Here is a 21959-nt window from a genome sequence, read left to right as displayed (position 1 = left end):
AGCTGCTGCACTAGGAAACAGGCAGTAGGAGAAAAATAAGAGACTAAGGAGCAGTGGAACAATTTTAAGGATACTTGGAAGCTTTTTGGAGACTGCATTTGCAAAACAGATGCTAGGACTTAGAAATGTTGTATTGTGTGTATGCTGTTGTCATGACTGAACTAGGCTTGTGTAATGATACATACACAATAGAGTGGTTGTCTTCTATTTGACCTCATTTAAAATTTATTTTTAAATCTGATTATCTTTTGATGGGGGGCAGAGCCGACCCTAGTGGGGTAATGATACCTTAACACTGCACGGGGCCATGGTACCCCCACAAAGGGGGGGGAGGGGGGGGGTCTCCGTGCTTCTCCATGCTTTTTCCGCGGCGTGGGGCTGAACTGCCAGCTCCAGGCGGGCCCTGTAGGAGTGGCTGCGGCTGTGGGCACTCCACCAGGCCCCCGCAAAGTGCAGGGCCCAGGGCAGCCACCCCGATTTGCCATACCCTAGGATGGCTCTGATGGGGGGTGAGATTTTTTTTCCTCAGGAATTTGATCATGAGATCCCATCGAGAGCCTCAGGTGGTGATGACCAGTTTGTTTATGACAGTGACCTCAAGATACTGGGAACCACTCAATGGGTAGTTCATGCGCCAAAGAATTTGCAGAGATCACAGGGGAGGAGGTAAGATGAACAATGCTGTCAAACACTGAAGTAGAAAAGTGAAGCCACTGGCCTGAAGTCACACAGTGAATCAGTGGCCAAATTGAAAAAAAAGAACCCAGAACTCCCAAGTTCTAGCTCCAATCTATTCAACTAAATGACAGCTGCAACTTTAAGACATCACTAACCGGTCATCATTATGAAATATATTGTGGTATGTATAGCATGAAAGGAACTATCATAACTGTTCCTTCCTCTCATCCACACTACAGGATCCAACAGGCTTTTTGCCATCTACCCATTTTTACAGTGAAGAAGAAAAAAGTTTTTTATTTCATTTTTACAAAGTATATGAGCAAGATCTGGGTGCTGCCAATTGATAATGACTAGAAAGTTGTTTTGGAAAAGCCACAGGTAGATAATGGACTGAGAACTATTAAGTGTCTGGAGATTTGTGCTCTCCCACAGTTTTATTATCACTACTCTTGCCCTAAAAGCAAATTATGACAAGCAGTAGCACAATGACAAAATGAAATGATCTTTTATTTATAGCAACAGGGAATAGAGTCTTAATGAGTGCCTTCATGAACATTAGATACACAATTTCTGTTCAAATCATTTGACACCCATTCTTTTCTTCTTAAATAGATATACTATACAAGACCATTAGAAATCTGTTAGAAATAAGTTAAACTGTGTTGAACATGGTCTGCACATGTTCTGCAAAAGATTTTGGAATATCTGAGGGTTAATCAAGCAAACTCATTCAGAAAGCATAAAAACACACTAAGTGTTCTTAGACTATTTTATCTTTCCAATGTAATTTTATACAAATGTGTTTAACCCATTCTCTTCTATTTAAAACAGAATATCTTTAACCTTTATTCCCTATAATCTTGTATTCCTTCTTTGACATCTTCCCTAATGAGTTTGCAATACCCATATATTCTTTCCCTTTCCTTGGACAGTTTGGAACTCCCTTGAGTGAGCCATCTCCTCTTTTTCCTTCTTTCCTAAACTCCCGTGCAAGATACATTTCTTACAGCAGCCTGCACAGAACCCATGTAGCCATGGCTAGCCTTGCTCCCAGTACTCAAGCTCAATCGTCTTTCTATGATGTTCTGCAGCTTGCAGTACAGACATATCCATCTGTCTGAGTTCTTGCAGGACACTCATAACTCCTGTACCAAACCTCTTCACCAAAGTATTTGGGAGCCAGGTAACTGAGCTCCTCTATTGGCAAAGTAACCAAACAGGTGGGCACTTTCATCTCTGCAAGGACGAAAACTCATTTCTTAAAGGATAGAATAGGTACAGGCTCTGCTGCTTGTTCTCTTCTTCTAAATTGGTTCTTGCACCGTGCTTACTGGCACAGAACCTGTATACTCCTCTCCTCCCCAAGCCCTACCTTGACTGCCTATCAATGCTCCTTGTTCCCAAAATGGACCCATCACAGGCTGCAAGGGGGAAAGCAGTTCTCCTGCTAATGATGATGAATGACGCACCTTCTTCCACTCTGTGGAAGGCCAGTGAAGCAGAGTCTCAACTCCATTGTCCCACTCTACTGCTAGCAGTTGAAAAGGAGAAACAACTGACAGTAACTGCAGAGATGGGATATCAGCACCAAGAGATCCAAAAGGATGGTAAGTGTGTACCTACAATAGTCATGGACAGGGGAATGGGTGGAGGAGAGAAAGAGGAGGGTAACAGGATACTGTAAGCAGGCATGGGAAGGACAGACCATGCATATATACAGAAACCAAATTTTTATTAAGGCCTAAAGCAGATAAATTTACTGGCATTTCCATTCTCAATACTCAAAAGGAGGCACAAACCCCCTTTGGATGCATGGCTGTATGTAGGGACAAACAGATGAGAGTCAGCTGCGTAACTGTAGGAGGCAGGCTGCCTGTGATGGGTACGTGGAGAAGTTGCGGGTACAAGTGGCTGAGGCAGGTATAAAGAGAACGATGAGAAGGAGGATGGAAACAGAAAATAAAAGAAGACAGTTAGAAGGGGATATGATTTGACTCCTAAGGCATGGCTGGGAAAAGTGCAGGCTGGGAATAGATTGGCCCCTGGGCACTCACCAAAACTGGCAGAGAGGAAGCAAACCATTTCATACCTGTTTCAGAAGCCTGTTCACTCACCCATAGAGCTTTGGTTTCTTTTTAGCCTTGAACAATTAGATATTTGGGGCCTAATCTAACACCCACCAGAAACAATGAAAGCTTTCACAGGAGGAAGGATGCCGAGTAACTAAAGGTACACAAACATGAGCAGGGTTAGTCTGAAGGCCAGATCCTATGTGGAGGTCAGTGCATGGGACTGGGTTCAAGTGCAGTCCAGTGCACTGGCATGACATCTGGCCTTGGAGCAACCCCATGCATTATGGTGATCCTATGCTATCTGGTGCATGGGGACATGTCATCCAGACCATCCTCATGGGTCCAAAAAATTTGGCAGTGAAGGAGCAGCAGCATTAATTGCTACAGCTTCAAGAGCTACAACAGTTTCTGGGCCTGTGGGGAACCCCGTAGGCTGGGTAACAGCTCTGTGGGCCAGAGATAAGTACCACTGACCCATAACGTTTAAAAAAAAATCTTTTAACAAGCAGCATACACAAATTACCAGATCTAATAGGGTGGGTGAGCTCCACCGACACTCTTTAAGGGCAGCATTCCTTTGGAACAGTGAATTACTTTATTAGAAGTAATAAATCCATCCTAAATGCATGCCAAAAAAGCCTATAGACCCCATATATACATGCGTACATGCACACACTCCCCCTTCCTCCTAGTAGGAACATCTAGTTGGTTTTTGGTTTGTATATTTGCATGTGTTATAAACCACTGTCAACAATTATGACTCAATCTGGACAAGTCATGGTTAAAAGCCAAATGATGTAATAAACACAAATGACTAACTATCCAACTGTGCTTTTCTGTCTTATGTCTGTGGTCTCCACCTGTGATTTTGACCAATGACATTAATTGCACAATCCTGATGCATGTAGATGTTGCTATATTTAATACAGGTATTTTCCCTAAAATAATAAACCTGGCTTGCAGGATTCTCTCTCCCACCCCATTTGACTCCACTTACTCTTCTAACCTTCCTTCACTGGTTACCAGGCAACTTTAACCAGAGTGCTGTGAATAAAGCCTGAACTGACTACTGTCTTATACAAAACAGGAGTAGTTTTTCCACTATTCCATTTTCTAGGTGTGGAGTTTTGGGGGATTTTGGTACAAGGAAAGCAATAATTATTAACATTCTGGAGTTTGCAAAGACCTAACAGACAACACAGATTACTGGAGTCAAAGTATGGGGGAGGATACATCCTGACCCTCTTGGTATCAATGCCAACAAGTCTTCTAACTTAAGTGGGATCAGATTTTCACACTAAATTGCAACATTTTAAATCTAGGTTTTCAGCACCCTACTCTTGTACATAAATAATGTGTGACAAGTAAAACACTCTCCCTCTATTGTGGTTCTTTTTGGCAGTAAAAGTTTCACCCAAAAAGTTCTCATCCAATTTCTCTGCAAACTTGAAAGTTTCCATTTCTCAACAGCAAGAGGAGAAGCAGCATAACATCATCTCTAGCTCACTGCTCCACCACTCTATCTTGGAGAGATCACCAAGGAAAAAGGAAGATCTATCACACACTTTCTAGACTCCTGTTGTTACTGCTAGACCTCCCAGCAGAGGTATCAGCTAATGCTGACAGAGATGATGTTTTCCAAGTTGTATACTTAGAGATACACAAAGCTCTAGGGTCAGAGGCAATATCTTTTATTAGACCAACTAAATAGTAGCAAAAAACCTCCTTTCCTTTGCAAGCTTTCAGGCGCATACACCCTTCATGAGGCTGAGGAGAATTAAAAGATTATAAAAATCCCCATAGGTAGAATATAAACTCCATTTTGTACAAGGGAGGAAGAGGCTAGGAGTTTATTCCATGGAAGATGTTGTATGTTAGCCATTTGGAAAAGTAAACTTCATTGCTAACAAGAAAGATAGATTTTTTTTCACCTCCCTGGCTGCCTCTAACATCAGACACCTCCAAGGAAGAAGACAATCTAATCTGCACATCACAAGGCAGGATTCTCACAAAAGGACTCTCAGATGATACCCGGGGGAATAAGGGCTGCCTTGGTAGGAGTACTGCCAGCAGATTGAGGGAAGTGATTATTCCCCTCTGTTCAGCACCGGTGAGGCAACATCTGGAGCACTGTGTTCAGTTTTGGGCCTCCCACTACAGAAAGGGTGTAAGCAAATTGGAGAGAGTCCAGGAGAGGACAAGAAAAGTGGTCAGGGGGCTGGGAGACATGACCTATTTAGTCTGGAAAAGAGAAAACTATAGGGGGATTTAATAGACGCGTCCAACTACCTGAAAGGTGGTTACAAAGAGGATGGAGCTAGACTGGTCTCAGTGGTAGCAGATGACAGAACAAGGAGCAATCATCTCAAGCTGAAACAAGGGAAGTTTAGGTTAGATAGTAGGAAAAACGCTCTCACCAGGAGGGTAGTAAAGAACTGGAACAGGCTACCTAGAGGTTGTGAAATCTCCAACCTTAGAAGTTTTTAAGACCCAGCTAGACAAAGCCTTGGCTGGGATGATCTAGTTGGGGATGGTCCTGCTTTGAGCAGAGGGCTGGACTAGGTGACCTCCTGAGGTCCCTTCCAACCCTAGTTTTCTATGACAGAGGGAACATTATGATTATGTATTCTAAACTCCTATATAAACATAGGCCCTAGGCTCTCTCCCAGTAATCATTACATCAAGCCAGGAGTTCAAGGATCTGTCACCAACCACCCAGAGGAATAAATAAATTAGCTGACACAATGTACTATCAAATGCACAAACTAGAGAAAGTATTTCCAACTAATTACTTTTAAAGTCACTATCAGCCAGGTTACAGGTTACTCACACACAGGAGGGATCTGTAGATGCAAGCAGATAGCACTACATAATTTCACGTTAGTTTAATTCTTCAGTTTACCTCCATACCTAGGAGGACCAGAAATTTAATTGTTGTTTTTACATTGAAGAGCAGATTCTGCAGCACAAATTCTGGTGCACAGCACGATACACTCTTCAATCAACCTGGCAGTTAGGAATCATAACATAGATAATGCCTCATGACCACATTCCAATATGGCCCAGTGTTCAAATGAAGATTAAAAGAGTACATTAGCCCAAGAGCAGGATTTCTTCCATTAATTGCAACTTTAAGCTGGCATCAGAATTTTGCTAGAGAAAAGCATGTGCTCTAACGAACTCTGGAAAATGTTTGAAACAACCTTTTACAAGTCAGCAGCGTACTTATACTTTGAGGGAAAAATGAAAGAAAATAAATTAAGAAACATTGCTTCTTTCTGACTAATGGGGTCAGAAGCGTACAGCTGAATTAATGTAATAAGAATGTGCTTTCGTAAGTAGTAGTTACTTCCAAAATTCAGCACTGTGGTTAAAACTAAGAAGCACCTCCTAATGGTGAACATTACCACAGGAAAACAGTTTGCTGTTTCCCCAGGTGAGCATTTGAAAAAAAAAAAAGGCTGGCTTGGCACTTTTAGCATCTAGAGCAACAAAATAAGAAATTACCAAAGAAACTTCCATCACAAGCACACCTTAGAATAAAATGAAGGAATAGTATGTGGTCAGTAGTAGATGTGTTTGGGGAATGTAGAGAATGATACAATATTACAACAGTTATGAAGATGGAAGCTCATCCTGAAAGTCACACGTGTGCCTAACTTTACTCACATGTGACTAAAACCTACTGCCTAAATCCTACAAGCTTAAGCACTGAAGTCTACCACATCTGCTTTACAGGTAATTCTAATAACCTTAGTCAAGCTGCTGCAGACTTATACCAGTACAAAAAAGAGAGGAATCGGGTCAAACACCTTTAATCACAAAGATAAAACATATAACTAAACATTACCTCTAGCTGCTTAAGAGCAAAAGGACCACCATCCTTCTTCAAATTCTGCATGATTTCTTCCATGCTGCTTGCTGAAAACATACTGAAAATAAAAAAAAGTCTTATATCAGCACATATAGGGTCTAATTCACCTTCCTTTCCCATGCAAAATACCAGGCACTTGGAAAATCAGAAAGAAAATTTTCACTAGACTATTAAGTTTATTCCCTACAATATTATTTGTCTACTTTGTCCAGTCTGGTCCCAAACACCTCAACCAGTGAGGTTTCCTCCACTCCGCTCTGGTCAAGCCTATTAACATTCTAATAAACCTCAGTTATGAATACTGGTATCCTTTCTAAGAATAATTTACTTAACATCTACAAGGCTTATCTATGTATCCAGAATGCATCAAACACTGCATTATCATCTTCATCATTAACAATTCCCTTTGATGCTTGATGTTTATACCCTTAAAATATTTAAAGAATTCTACCTCCTCAGTTGTTTAACCAGCCTATTTTTATATTCATCTGTTTTAGTGTTTCCTTGGGAGTAAATCCTTCCATACTTTAAATCAGTGACATGATCATGACTGGTTCAGGAACCCCATGAACAGTCAATGTTAGCCAAAGAGCTACAAAAGCAGCTATTGAACTGTAGCAAATAAATCTGGGGTACTTGCAGTAGTTATACCCTATTTGATACAGATAATGCATGTGTTGCACAGATCATAATTGCAGGAAATATATTGCCAAAGCATGCAAGTAAAACAAGCACTCCCCCCCCGCAATAATATTTTCTGCAAAGTGCTACAGGTGATAAGTTGAAGAGCTACTCTCCAAGTATCATTGCTTAAATCATTTTTGTTGTTGCGCCCCCCAATTCAAATCCATCTCTCAACCCCTTTCTGGTACATAAGTATCCAAAAAAAATGGTCACACGTATAACCTCCTCCAAATAGCCACTGGAGTTGCATATGAGAGGCAAAGATTTTTGTGGGTGGTATGTTTTATTGCAAGAACTGCATGGCCGGATGGGACACGGACATGTTTTCCAGTACCATAGTACCCAACCAGAGGATTGATACTGCAGTGCCCAAAAGCCTCTGTCCCTCAACTATGCAGTTGGTCCAATAAAAGAATAATGGGTGGATTGTTGGGCTCAATATCTAGTTGGCAGCTGGTATTAGACTGAAGCTAGGCAATTGATTTACCAGATGAAGAACGCAGCAAGATGAGATCCGATAGTAAGTGGTGCTCAAACTTCCATCCCTGTGGACCAAATGAGTAGCATGGGAATCAGGCACATGGGGTTGATGTGTGGGTGCAATCTGATATGCCAGCCATGCCCTATGCACTGGATTCAGCTGCAGAGTGGCGCCATAAACCACAAATTTGGCAGTAGGGGAGCAGAGGCAGAATTAATTACTTAATTGACACCGCTCTTGGAACAACAAATGCTAGCCCTTCTACCCCGTTGCCAAATTTCTGGGCCCGTGGAGAGCACCATGGGCCAGACAGCATGGCCACACAGGCCAGAATCAGTCGGTAAGCGGAAGGTTGAGTACCACTGCTATAAGTCTTTTCTTTCAAATAGTCTATTAAACATCAGTGTTAGCTGTTACTATATTAACTTCACATCTCCCACACAAAAAAGGTAAAGTGATAATGCCTGCTGAATACCTGTTAATCTTCTCCATGTGTTCATCAAGTATGAATTGCTTTTCCTGGTCAATTTTGCACTATTTGAAAAGGAAAAAATCAATATTTAATTTAGCACACTCTGAGACTGAAATATTATGATACACTAAATAAAAATCTGTATTAAAAGCTCAGTTAATGCTTACAGCATGTTATCACATTTAATTACCTTTGTCATTATATGCTGAGATTTTTTAAAGTCCCATCCCATGATACAGTGATAGTTAAGAGTTACTGTATATGTTAAAGAAGATCTATAAATATATTTTGCCAGTTACAAATACAGAGGGCACTAATTCAGATATATTTTCAGAGATGTGTGAAAAGCTGTAAGAAAGGAAAATAAAGATGAAGTGTATCAGATGTTTGGTTTTCTTAGGATATTTATTCAAGAGTTATGAAACTGCCATTAAAAAGTCTTATATCTAGAGCAGAAGACATGATGATTTTCTAATTTTCTATTAATATCTTGTCTTTGGAGAAGAATAAAAGCAACTGGAAGGAAGGAAAGAAAAAATAAGTAGTTTCTATGCAACCTTTGAGATTTTTCTTGTTTATTTTGTGTCCCAATCTCATTCTTTGGGATAGATTTGTTCATTTGAGTCTTCCTGCTTGTTTTGGTTTATAATATTAATTACAGGGCTTCTTCTAAACTTTAAGATCAATAAATACACAATTTTCTAAAATTGGGATTAACACTGAAATTATGCTAAGATTTATGAACCAACTATGATTCATACAGCAGTACCATTACTGTACTCTCTTTCTACTTACTTCTAGTCTTTTTCACATTAATAAAACATTTAGAAGTTTGCATTATTTGCTACTTATTAAGCTGCTGGATAAGGGAACTGCATGATGTGATGCATTTGAACTAGAGTTTATGACAAAGATTTTAGACCTGCTGTCATTACAAGGTTTAAGATAAACAGATGTTTCAATGCCAATGGCAGCAGCTAAATCTCAGAAGCAGATTCCTTGTTATTTCTGTTTCAATGACTGCCAGTGTGCAGCTTCCATTTCATTACATTTCAGCCTTGCACTTTACTCAGAATGGCAGGAAGTTTTGAGTGGAGTCCCACAGGAGTCTGTACTGGGCCCAGAGTTATTCAACATGTTTATTAAATATTTGGATGCGGGAACTAGGGAACTTATTGAAAAAATCCATAGATAACATGAAACGGAAAAATTGCAACATGGACGACCGGTGCCGCCTTAGTCGGGGTGGGGCACATGCCTCCCCTGCGACCAGACTCACTGCCTGGTAGGGGGTGTCCCCCACAGCTGATCTCACTGCCCAACGGGCAGGGGGAGGGGCCCACAGCAGAGCTCACTGTCTGTGATCTTAGTGGATCACAGACTCAGTAAGTGTGAAGTGGGATACAGCTGCACAAAAGGCAAATGGAGTTTGGGCTGTATCAATAGGGGAATTAGGTGCAAAACATGGAAAGTGGTAGTGCCTGTTGACCTGGCACTGCTTAGGACTGACTCATCTAGAGCAGTGTTTCTCAAACCATGGGTCATGACCCAAAAGTGGGTCACAAGAAAATAAGAAAGGGTCACAAACAAACTTTAAAAATGGATTCTCCTTTAAAGGCGAAAATTGTGGGAAGCCAAGGCTTTTCCCTTGCAGGCTGTCAGAATTCCAGCCTGCAAAGGGCTGCCTGGGGCCCCCCATTCCCCTCACACACCCCACCCTGCCCCACATACTGAGGGGGTGGGCTGGCCATCAATGTTTACAAATGGGTCCTGGTACAAAAAAGGTTGAGAACCACTGATCTAGAGTACTCTGTACAGTTTTAGGCTTCACGTTCTAAAACTGACATTTGAGAAGTTAGAGAGAGTCCAGATGATAAAGCTGGTTTGGAAGGCAAACTATACAAAGAGAAGATGAAAGAAATAGGCAAGTTCAACTTACAAAAAAGGCACTTAAGAGAAGACATGACAGCAGTCTTCAAATATCTGAAGGTCTATCATAAAGTTGAGAGAGAATGCCCTTTCCTTCTAGCTGAAGACAGCAAGAGGTAGACCAATGACTTGAAGTTGCAGCAAACTGGTTTGGACTGGATATCAGGAAAAACATCTTTCTGGGTAGGAACAGTGAGCAGTGGCACAGACTGCCTAAGGAAGTTGTGAAATCTTCATCATTTGAGGTGTTGAAGGAGAAGTTGGAAAAGCATTGGTCAGGGATGATCTAAGCACAGCTGTGCCTATGCTATATTATGGGTATTTCCCATGTTTCTGGTTGTCACATGCAGCTGGGAAGAAATATTTTCCCCTCTTGATGCTAAATGTCGGGGGGAGGAAGGGGGGACTCACATTCCTCAAAAGCATTGGGTGTTAGCTGCAGCCAAAACTGGGGAGTTTGACCAGGGTATGCCAACGTTCCTGCTGGGACTAAAACTCAGAGATTCCTGGCTGGACTGTTTGCCACATTTGGGCCAGGAAAGAATTTTATTCATAGAATCATAGAAGTAGGGTCGGAAGGGACCTTGTAGATCTTCAAGTCCGACCCCCTGCCTGGGCAGGAGGAAAACTGGGCTCAAATGACCCCAGCCAGATAGGCATCAAGCCTCTTCTTAAAGACCCCCAGGGTAGCAGCCAGCACCACTTCCCTTGGACGTTGGTTCCAGATCCTAGGCACCCTAACTGTGAAGTAGTTCTTACAGATGTCTAATCTAAACCTACTCTCCAACAACTTGTAGCCGTTATTCCTTGTTATCCCAGGGGGTGCTAGGGGAAACAAGGTCTCCCCCAAACCCTTCTGGTCCCCCCTAGTGAGTTTACAGACGGTCACCAGGTCCCCCCTCAGCCTTCTCTTGTGAAGGCTGAACAGGTTCAGGTCCTGTAGCCTCTCATTGTAGGGTCTGCCCTGCTGTCCCCAGATCATGCGTGTGGCCCTCCTCTGGACCCTCACAATGTTGTCCACATCCCTCTTGAAGTGGGGTGCCCAGAAGTGGACACAGTACTCCAGCTGTGGCCTGACCAGTGTCGCATAGAGGGGGAGGATCACCTCCTTGGCCCTACTTGAGATGCACCTGTGGATGTACGATAAGGTCCGGTTAGCCCTGCCGACCGTGACCTCGCATTGTTGGCCCATGTTCATCTTGGAGTCAGTAGTGACTCCAAGATCCCTTTCTGCCTCCGTGCTCTCAAGAAGGGAGTTTCCCATCTTATAAGTGTGCTGCTGGTTACTACCGCCCAAGTGCAGCACCCTGCACTTGTCAGTATTGAAACGCATCCTGTTTTTGTTCAATGAGGTCAGATAAGTACAGATTGCGTGGGGGGGTTGCCTTCCTTTGTGGTAGGGGAATGGCCATCTTCCTCGCATCTCCCGAGCATATTTTAACAACAGGACATCAACCAGCATTGTCCCTCTGCTTTACCTATGGCAGGTTAGAGTGCTATGCTTTGGGGGCGGGTGTGGCAGGATTACCTGTCAACACGGATTTGGGGATGGTTTGGATACGGATGTTCCTGCCTCAAGAAAGGGGTCTGACTAGATGACCTCTAGAGGTCCCTTCCAGCTCTGCTTTTCTGTGATTCTATACTGCAACATGTAATCTTTCTTGGCTTGTAATTTTCTATTGTTCTGAAGCCATTCAGTAACATTAGGCAAGTTAATTTCTTCCACTTATTTTTCCACTGAACATTCTCACAAATACTTAGAGTAAAACAGATACCAAACCACCTGGGAATTTCCTATTCATTTGAAAGAATACTGCAAATCTTACTAGAAAGTTTGTAGAATACTGAACAAATTGAACTCAAATTATTGAACCATTTTTAAATGCATACAAAGTGCTACAAGACTATCTGACAGATACTTGCTGTGTGATATGAATGGAGTAACATTCACCTTCTAAAGTCATTATGAAAAAATTATGAGTTTGAATTTTGGGGAAGTAACAGGATATCTTTCGAAAAAATAAAACATGCAGAATTTAGTCATAACAAGCAAGAACTGTTTTAATGCTGCTTGTTAATATTTGCCAGACTGGGCCTTAAGATAGCAGACAATTGATTGTTGTGTCTCTTGGTCAATTAAATACTTGAAGATTAAATCACATTTGCTAGAAACCTGAAATTCAAGATCCCGTGGAGACTTGCCAGTCTGCACACGGTGTTACACTGTCACTCCCTTTGGCTAATGGCTGTGTCCCTTTCCTTTGCACAAGCAATGCTGGAAAAAAAAAAAAAAAAATCACATTCTGTTTGCGGTTTTGTATAGCAAACAAGCTAGAATTTAAGAGTTTTGGTATTCAACTGTTGATGCTAGTAGATGAGAAAAAAAGAATCCAAATAACTGGTCTAATTCCATTATTCAAAGTGAAGAAAGGGCAAAAAATAGAACACAGAAACAGATTTTAAAATTATAAAATTTAAAATCTTTTATTTTAACATTATTAACACTTTGCAATAATGCACAGAGGCTAGCTGAGGCGCATTATAAGCATATTGCAAAGTTATTTATAACATAGATAGGAACATCTTTATTTACATACACTTGAAGGGAAAATCCCAAACCTTATTAATTAAACCTTGTAGTTAGCCAGTCTATTACCTTTACATGATAGGAGTTCAATAGTTCTGCAACATTTTCTTTTGAAGGTGATTTCAGTGCTGTCAAATCTCTTTCCAGAGCGGGCAGCTAGCAAAAAAAGAGTCACTTAATAGACAAATAAAATACCGTGCTTGGACTGCTACTACTTTTAGTACTAAACAATTATGAACTAAAGTCTCTTGGCCTGATATAAGGAGGTGCTGTGCAGACAATGGGATCAGCAGCTGTTTAGCACCTGTGAAAAGATGAGCCATGTGGATTGACTTATGCCTGCAATACGCAGCACAGCACCTCAGAGAAAGGTGGAAGTAAGAAACTACTGTCTCCCATGTTGGGGAGCCTGGCTACTGTGCTAACCTAACTCAGCATGCAAGAACCTCAACATCTTGACAGCTCCAACAATAGTCATGGTCTCATTCTCTCCTCAACTACTTTGCAAAGGATATTATCCATCAGGTAGGTTATAACGTGTCATAAATCCAATGTCTATATTTAGTTCATGATTTTTAGTATCCAGGAAGTTGATGAAGTGGAGTTCATAGGCTCGTCTATGAACTCCACTACCTGACATCTGACTCCCCAGGTACCTCTCAACTATTCACCCCCTTCTCTCCCCACACGCAGCCTGTGTCTTACCCATCGACTCCTCAATCTACATTTGCACTGACTACCTGTCTTGTATGCATACCAGCCCAGCCTCTGGCTTCTTTACTTTTCATTCCATCCAGGAAGAGCGCACACCAACTGCTGTAACTTCCTCAGCCCGACAAAGAGTTTTTAAACCTGAAAGCTTGCTTAAAATTTTATTTTCCAACTACTTAAGTTGGTCTAATAAAAGATATCAGATTCACCCAAAGAACCTTGTCTGCCTATGTCTTTAGACCAACACGGCTACAACCTACATCACTTATGCAAGGCATTTGTGGGATCGGGATCCATGTATGTTAGAATACAGATCAAAAAAGTATTTACTATTTTTACTTTTAACAACCTCCTAAGCACAGCTTTCCAAATGGGATTTAGAGTCAGCAACTGCTTCAGCTTGTATCACCTATTCTTGGCTCTCACAAGAATTCATGCATGGTCTTAAAACATGTTTTTTTGTAGGGGTAAAAGATAAGTAGACTCTAATAGGCCATTTTAGTAAATTGAATTCTTACAGAGAGTTACCATTATCCAGAGTACTAATGCAATAACTCAATTAATTTGGGTAGCAAATTATTTTCGTGATTTGCTTACAAGAACACAGGCCTGCAAGACAGCACGCACCCACACACCACATGCTTCACTGGGAAACACATGCAACACGGTGAAACATTATATATACACTGTCAGGCAGTACACTCTATATGGTGAAAAATAGGCTGTTGGAGTTCTTCAGAGTGTTTCTGGTCTAGAAGGACTGTGGAGTTAGAGAAGTTTCGTGGATAGCACCGAAGCTCGTTTGTAGAAAGTTATACTTGGGATAATTTGCTGAGAAACAGAAGATGAAGCTAGATCTTTAAGATACTCCTGTACTTATTTTCTGTGATGCTATGGCTCCTCATGATTGTAAGGCACTTGAGTCTTTCAAAGGGCCAAAAACTACATTCAGAAAGTTTGCATTATAAAGTCACTTCATTTAAGTGTTCAGCTGTGCGCACACTTTTTATGCACTGAGATAGACAGACACTTTTTACTTTAAGGATGGGCTTCAACAATGAGTAGTATTAAAGAAGTAGTTTGGATACTCTGGCAAGGAAGAACTGCATATTGTATTTACTCAAATACAAGACAGCCCCAATTATGAGACGACCCCCCAATAATTAGATTCTATAGATCGAAAATGTATATTTTTGTTAACATTTTCCAGGTGTAGAATCTGATTATTGGTATTTGCCATGATTTTGTCCCTGTCCAATTGCTACAGCAGGGAAAATAAGTCTAGGGCAGGGGTCAGCAACATTTTTGGGCAGAGTGCCAAAAACACCCATGACCTTGACTTGTAAGATGTTGGTGTGCCTGGGGCAGATGGTTGGGGAGCCACAAGGTGCCCGATCCTTGTTGAAGCAGTGCAGCCCTGGCCCCTTCCCTGCCATCTGCCCTGAGACATGTGCGCCAAGCAAAATGCCTTCAAGTGCCACATTCTGGCATCTATGCCAAGGGTTGCCTACCCCTGTTCTAGGGGTTCAGGTAGTCCCCCTTACCCTGCCCCACCCCACAACTTTCTTCCTGTCCTGTCACTCTATTCTCCCTGAACACATGGAAGAGAGGGGTATAATTTCCTTATAGGCAAATTACTATAGGTAAGACCAGATGAACCAGTTTTAAGGCACTATTCCTTTTTGAAACTGCTGCAAGTTTTAGCAAAGGTACTCCATAAACATACTTTTAAGGAACATTTTTGTATTTGCTTATACATAGTACAAACTATACGTGATATTAGTTCAAAGCCAAAAGGCTCATGATTTACTATATAATTAATCAGGCTGGGCCCCAGCAAAGTTAACAATGTTTCAAGCTATGGTGACCCCACAGCTCAGCACTACTCAGTATATGTACGTGTACTCCAGATACACCCCCCCTCCCCACCCAAAGGATTCATGCATTAATCAGCCCCCCAACCTAACTGCAACCAGGTATTCTTGGCACAAGTCCTGGGATCCTCCAAAAATGTATACGCAGATGAGGTGCAGGGCAACCTGGTTTACCTCAAACTCATGGAGGGCAGGGTGACACTAATATGCAACAGGTTGAGGGGGCAACAAAAGCATTCTGGATGAACTGTTTGAGGCCCCATTTGGTGATGTTTGCCAGACATTTATGGATGGTGAAGAAACAGGAGTCATTGGAAATGAGAAAGCAAGGTGCAGCTCAGCAACAGGAATGAAAACTAAGTCGAAATGTAAGCTACGTGGTGACTCACCATGACTTAAAATGATTCAGCACTGAGGGGGACTGCATGCGACAGGCACTAGCATATATTTTATTCAGATAGGTTGCACTAATCCAATGTTTCTCAACCTTTTAAGTAGCAAGTACCCCCTAACTTCTAAAAATTTTAACAAGTACCCCAACTCTCAATTTTCCAGGGGATTTTATATTTACAGACTAATGTGTGCCATATGTTGGAAGAAGGGCTGTGTATATAAGGCCGTGATATGACAGATGTCTGATCTGGTGTGGGTACAGTGACCACCTTTTACACCAGGGGTGCACAACTCAAGTATGTACCTGGGCTACAGGTGATGTTGGCCAAAGCAAGGAGGGCTAAATGCCAAATTATTACTGGGGAATTTAAAGCGTTGCGCAATGCATGGCGCACCAAATTTTTTGCCATAGTTTTGAGAGTGGGACTCGTCCCATGACTGGGCAGTTAACATCAGGGGCTATAGGCTGTACAGGCGGGATAGAGAAGGCAGAAAAGGCGGGGGGGTGGCACTTTATGTCAAGGAGCACTACACATCCTCTGCCAGCAGTATGGGGTCAGGGGAAGGGCGAGCTGAAGTGCTCTGGGTCAAGATCCAGGGGGGGCAAGGCGAGAGGGATTTGACGGTGGGGGTCTATTACAGACCCCCCAATCAGGAGGAGGAGCTGGACAGGGAATTTTCAGGCCAGCTTGCAGAGACACTAAAAGCAAGGGATGTAGTTGTCATGGGCGATTTTAATTACCCGGACATCTGCTGGGAGGAGCAGTCAGCCGGGACGGACCGCTCCAGGAGGTTCTCCAACCTTTTTAAGTAGGAGATTACCTTTGGCATTTAAAAGCAACCCAAGATCTAACATGTGCTGCTGCCACCACTCCCCTCCCTCCACCCAGCAGGTAAGTCTGTGGGAAGGGAAGGAGGGGGGCTCAGATTGAGGCAGAGGGAGTAAAATTTATTTGGGTGCACCTCCCCAGCAGGTAAGTCCCACCCAGCCAGGGCCTCACTCAACTTACCCTGCTCCTGCTTCTGCTACACTATCCCTCACACAGGGGCCACAATCTAGCCCCTGCCCCTTCCCACCCTGATGGACTGACCTGCTGGGCTGGGGCACATGAGTGCATGAACATAGGCACTCAGCCCCCCCACCCCAGCCTTAGATCAACTCCAAGAGGCTCTAAGATCTATCTCAAGAGGCTCCGAGATCTACCGGTGGATCGAGATCCACTGGTTGGTAGCCACTGGACTAGATGATCTATGGAGGTTCCTTCGGTTCCTACTTCTCTACGATTCTAAAGGATCCATAAAAGTTTTAAGTGTGATGTGATTCAAGCAACTTGAGGAAGAAATATTACTACTGAAGCAGCATTTTAGATGGAGTCAAAGGGACATTTTATTATGCATTATTTGCATTATTTTAAATGCAGATTGTGAATAAAGAGGAGGAAGAGAAATGAGGGAATCAAACTGCAATGCAAATCTCACATCCAGGCCCACTTCACCTTAGTGGATGAGAAGGAAAATCTAAGTCTTAGAAATGCTGTATACATATCATCGCCAAGATTTAGGCATATTCTGAGTTGAGATATGAGATAGGGGGAGCTAAGCTGAAGATGATATCCAGATTTTAGTTATAAATGAGATGGATAGCTTTGTTATTTCAGAAAAGTGACAGAGAAAGGGGAAGTTGGGGTATCAATAAAATACATAGAATTAAGGAAGATTCAATGAAGGAAAGGAGGAATAGAATATATAAATGCTTTGTAAAACATTTTGACTACTTCCTGGAAAGGGCTTTCTTCAATATTTTGCGCTGCATTGGAAACACAAAAACCAATAAAATTACCTCCATCTTCCCCCTGCCCAAAAACAGGTGTTTTGTTTTACTCAAAATGTATTTTAGATTGGGGTAGTGACAACAAGTTGATATTTTGGAGGGAGAGGAAACAATTATTTTGACCAATTTCTATCTTAATTTTTAAACCAAAAAAGCAATATTACAAGTCTCACTGTATCAGTTACAATAGACAAAACCCCTAAATTATTCCTATCATATGCCCTTGGGGGGAGGTGGGTAGTGGAGTCCCCCAGGGCTCGGTCCTGGGGCCTGCGCTGTTCAATTTCTTCATCAGCGATCTTGATGTTGGGGTGGAGAGCAACCTGTTTAAATTCGCTGATGACACCAAAATTTGGGGGGAGGTGAGCACGCTAGCAGGGAGAGAGAGATTGCAGAAGGATCTGGATAGGTTACAGGGGTGGGCAGACAGGAACAGGATGCGTTTCAATACGGACAAGTGCAGGGTGCTGCACTTGGGTAGTAGGAACCAGCAGCACACTTATACGATGGGGAACTCCCTACTTGAGAGCACGGAGGCGGAAAGGGATCTTGGTGTCATTATTGACTCCAAGATGAACATGGGCCGACAATGCGAGGTCATGGTTGGCAGGGCTAACCGGACCTTGTCGTGCATCCACAGGTGCATCTCGAGTAGAGCCAGGGAGGTGATCCTCCCCCTCTATGCGACGCTGGTCAGGCCGCAGCTGGAGTATTGTGTCCAGTTCTGTGCGCCCCATTTCAGGAGGGATGTGGACAACATGGAGAGGGTCCAGAGGAGGGCCACCCGCATGATCCGGGGACAACAGGGCAGACCCTACAGTGAGAGACTGCGGGACCTGAACCTATTCAGCCTCCACAAGAGAAGGCTGAGGGGGGACCTGGTGACCGTCTATAAACTCACTAGGGGGAACCAGAAGGGTTTGGGGGAGACGCTGTTTCCCCTAGCCCCCGCTGGCATAACAAGGAGTAATGGGCACAAGTTGATGGAGAGCAGGTACAGATTGGACATCCGGAAAAACTACTTCACAGTTAGGGCGGCTAGGAGCTGGAACCAACTTCCAAGGGAGGTGGTGCTGGCCCCTACCCTGGGGATCTTTAAGAAGAGGCTGGATACTTACCTGGCTGGACTCATTTGAGTCCCGTTTTTGTTTTTAGGGTGAGTGGTTTTGTTTGTGTTTTTGGGTTGTTCTCCCGCCCTGGCGGGGGGTCGGGCTAGAAGATCTATTAGGTCCCTTCCGACCCTGAAACTATGAAACTATGAGAGGAAAAGAGGACAAGAGAGAGAGTGTTGGGGTACCCATGTACCCCCTGCCTGTGTCTCACGTACTCCCAGGGGTACGCATACCACAGGCTGAGAAACTATGCACTAATCTATCCTTATAGGTATCAGTATGTTTATCCCATATGGCTCATATGTAAGGACCTACTGAAATAGAGGCAGCAGATGAGTAACTTTGCAGACTGATCTTAGCCACCATTTTTGTGGGCTTTGTTACGTCTCAGCTCTGTATTCTTGGGCAACCCTGGTACAGGATACAGTCTGTCTGACTCACAAAGGACTCACCCCCCCCCACCTAAACGAAACTGATTAAGATGCAGTGAGAGACGCACCTAAGACCCTCACCAGATAAGGGTGACGAGTGAATCAACTGCCCTAGGTCTCATTTACATGAGAGATGGAAAACAGAAAGCCTGAAGCAGAGACTGCAGTGAATTCTGGGACCAGAGAAGCAGGAGAGCGCTGCATGATGGGGAATCTGTGCTTCCAATGTTAATCAACCCATGTTCACACACACCCAGCTCAGCATTTATCAGACCAGTTCTAATCTGGATTTGCTAAGGACTTTCCCCACCCCCAGACACACACACACAGCTCTAAGTTTAATAGGCATCTCGGGCCGTACATTCCCCGGTCCCACTATGGGAGGCCTATTTAAACTTGATTGACTAAAACTCGGTTGCCGGGTTAGGGAATGCTGAGGCAAGAGACCGAGTCAGAGGGGGTATGGGCAACATTTGAACAATGGTTAAGGGTTCATCACAGCATCCAGCCTGCTGGAGCCCTAATCCCAGGTGTTGTCATATCTTTCCCGAGACGACTGGTGGGAGTCCTCTCCACAAAAGCTTATGAGCACCCCAATAATTGTCTTAAGTCTGTTAAAAGACTATAGTAAGATCTGGAAAAGTCATGCTAAGCTGAGGCTTGTGCACAACAAGTAAAAATCCAAAATCCTGATGCTGCAAGCTATCTATTATTCCTGAAGAAACCATGAGATATCCTATCAGTATATCTGCCATCCATAGGAATTTCAAGCTGGCTCCCAAGTATTTGGGTTACTCCCTAATCTTAAGTGTTTCCTGATTATCAATCAGTTTCCTGAGATGGTCCAAACCAGATAACCCCTTGTCAATAGAAAAGACAATGATTTACACTACTGAGGGTGCTTCGAAGCAGCTGAACTGAGGGTATAAAAATCTGTAAGTGTGTGTGCTGCTAGAGGGAGAAGAGGAAGAGGAAAAGGAAGGAAAAGAAGTAGAAGCAGGAGGAAAGAAGGAGAAGAAGAAAACCCCTGTGCTGACACCATCCCCTGTCGTTCTTGGGACGCTGGAAGAACAGATCATCTCTCCCTTCAAGGACTGTGCTACAGACTGTGCCTGTCAGCTTTGCAGCCTGAGTACCGTGGACTAGGTGAGATCCCAGCGTTCTCTGTCTTCTTTCTAGGCATAAACTTCTGAACCTGAACTGTATCAGTTAAGCTTGAGCTAAGTTTCCCCAAATACTTAGTGAAACCAGGGTAGTATTGTCATTGTTGGTGTTTGTTTTTCTTTTGCATGTCTATTACTACTAGTACTATTATATATTTCATATGCTTAGCAATAAATAACTTTTATAGTCAAACTGGTAGTAATTGGGTATATTTTTCCTTCTCTGCTTCTCTTTCCTCCCGTGCTCTGCAGCAACGCTTCTTTTACCTATGCTAAAGATCCCTGTGAAGTCCAAATTATTGTGGGGTCTGCTCATCAAGAGGCCAAAGATTGGGACGTGCTGAGTTTGAAACACATAAGGGGATCAGCTTGTACAGGCTGATTGACCCAGTTTGACTCAGACGTGCCCTTATGAACTGAATGCTGGCCCATGAGGGTGTCAGCTGGACACCCAGCCAGATTCAGAGGGATTCTGTTTACCTGTGTGCTTGTGTCTGACTGCATTTTATTGTTGCTCTTATGAACTGATTCTTGGCATATGAGGGTGTCAGCCTGTCCATGCTGATCAGCCCGGCCAGGTCAGGCGTGTCACGTTAATTTGTGTGTGTTTGTGTGTATGACTGATTTAGTGACTGGAGGAACCCAGCCCATTGAGATTGAGTCCTGCAAGATAGCTCCACTGGGGGTGAGGGCTTGCAGAAGGGAGAAATACAGCTCCGTATAGTAACACAAGCAGCACATTGACAGAATCACCAAGACCCTAGAAACTATCCCTAATAAATGAGCACACCCCAAAGTAATGGGCAGATTTGGTAACAGCTTATTATGGTGAGGCCCTGCCCAATGATTGGCCAATAGGATGCCTTTTGTGTGGCCCACTCCTCACTGCTGATTGGCAGATGGGCAGGGACACACGAAAGTGGAGGAAGAGGGTGGCAGCCATCTTGAATTTTCCCCTTCATGATGGCAGCTTCCTTTCCTGCCTCCCCCTCATCCCCGCCCCAGTGGACTGCAAGGCTGGGCAATGGGGAGCCAACATTTTATTTTTTAGAATTTTTTTTTCCCCAGCCATTCCGTACCCAATTGCAGAAACTACAATTTTTTTGCAATGTTCATGGGGACCACTGTTTTTCATGGTTTCCATGAAAAATCATGAAATCACGATTTGAGTAGGTCCCTAGCCATGTGTTTTGTAGTCATTCTCCGTATTGGCTACATTTAAATCAACTTTATAGTTGGTCTCTACTACTGAGCACATGATGCCTTTAGCAGCAGTTTAATAACAGACAATGTATTTAATGAGTTTTTCTTGTATGGTGATTGGGGAGAAAAACCTTGCTTTGTATTTGAGTAAATATGGTAATTAAAAATAATCAAATTATTCTGTAATATTTGCACAGAAAGGTAATACAGCCTCAAGCAAATAGGACTGTGACAATGTGTACTGCTATTATATTATATATCTGTAGAAGAACTTACATTTTTATTATGGCAGATCCTTTCAAACAGCCTGTTCTACTGCCCACTAAAGCCAATGAGAACCCTTTCACTGGCTTTAGTCAGGCTGCAGGTGCAGTAAAAGGACAGAAGGGAAAAAAAATGATTGATAAGATGGAATTTGTTCTAAAGAAACAGTCTGAAGATTTTGACTTTAATATTCCTTT

General features: G+C 42.9%; 1 protein-coding gene across 10 annotated transcripts in view; it reads right to left on the bottom strand.

Moving 5' to 3' along the window:
- HIBCH (3-hydroxyisobutyryl-CoA hydrolase) overlaps positions 1-21959 on the bottom strand; it is a 118229-nt gene that overhangs the window by 33950 nt on the left and 62320 nt on the right. For 9 of the 10 annotated variants that reach the window (XR_003091679.1, XR_325097.2, XR_325096.2 and 6 more), the window contains 3 exons: positions 12850-12936; positions 8268-8326; positions 6604-6685 (listed from right to left, as the gene is read on the bottom strand). Coding sequence is in view for 4 of the 10 variants with exons in the window: in XM_006034994.3 (XP_006035056.1) it covers positions 6604-6685; positions 8268-8326; positions 12850-12936 (228 nt within the window). In the remaining 6 variants the exon portion in view is untranslated. The remainder of the gene's footprint in view (positions 1-6603; positions 6686-8267; positions 8327-12849; positions 12937-21959) is intronic. The other variant, XM_006034995.3, reaches the window with a different exon arrangement.

Source organism: Alligator sinensis, unplaced genomic scaffold (genome assembly GCF_000455745.1).
Source record: "Alligator sinensis unplaced genomic scaffold, ASM45574v1 scaffold351_1, whole genome shotgun sequence".
Lineage (NCBI taxonomy): Eukaryota > Metazoa > Chordata > Crocodylia > Alligatoridae > Alligator > Alligator sinensis.
The sequence above is the reverse complement of the archived record's forward strand: the minus strand, read 5'-3'. Positions and strand labels throughout refer to the sequence as shown.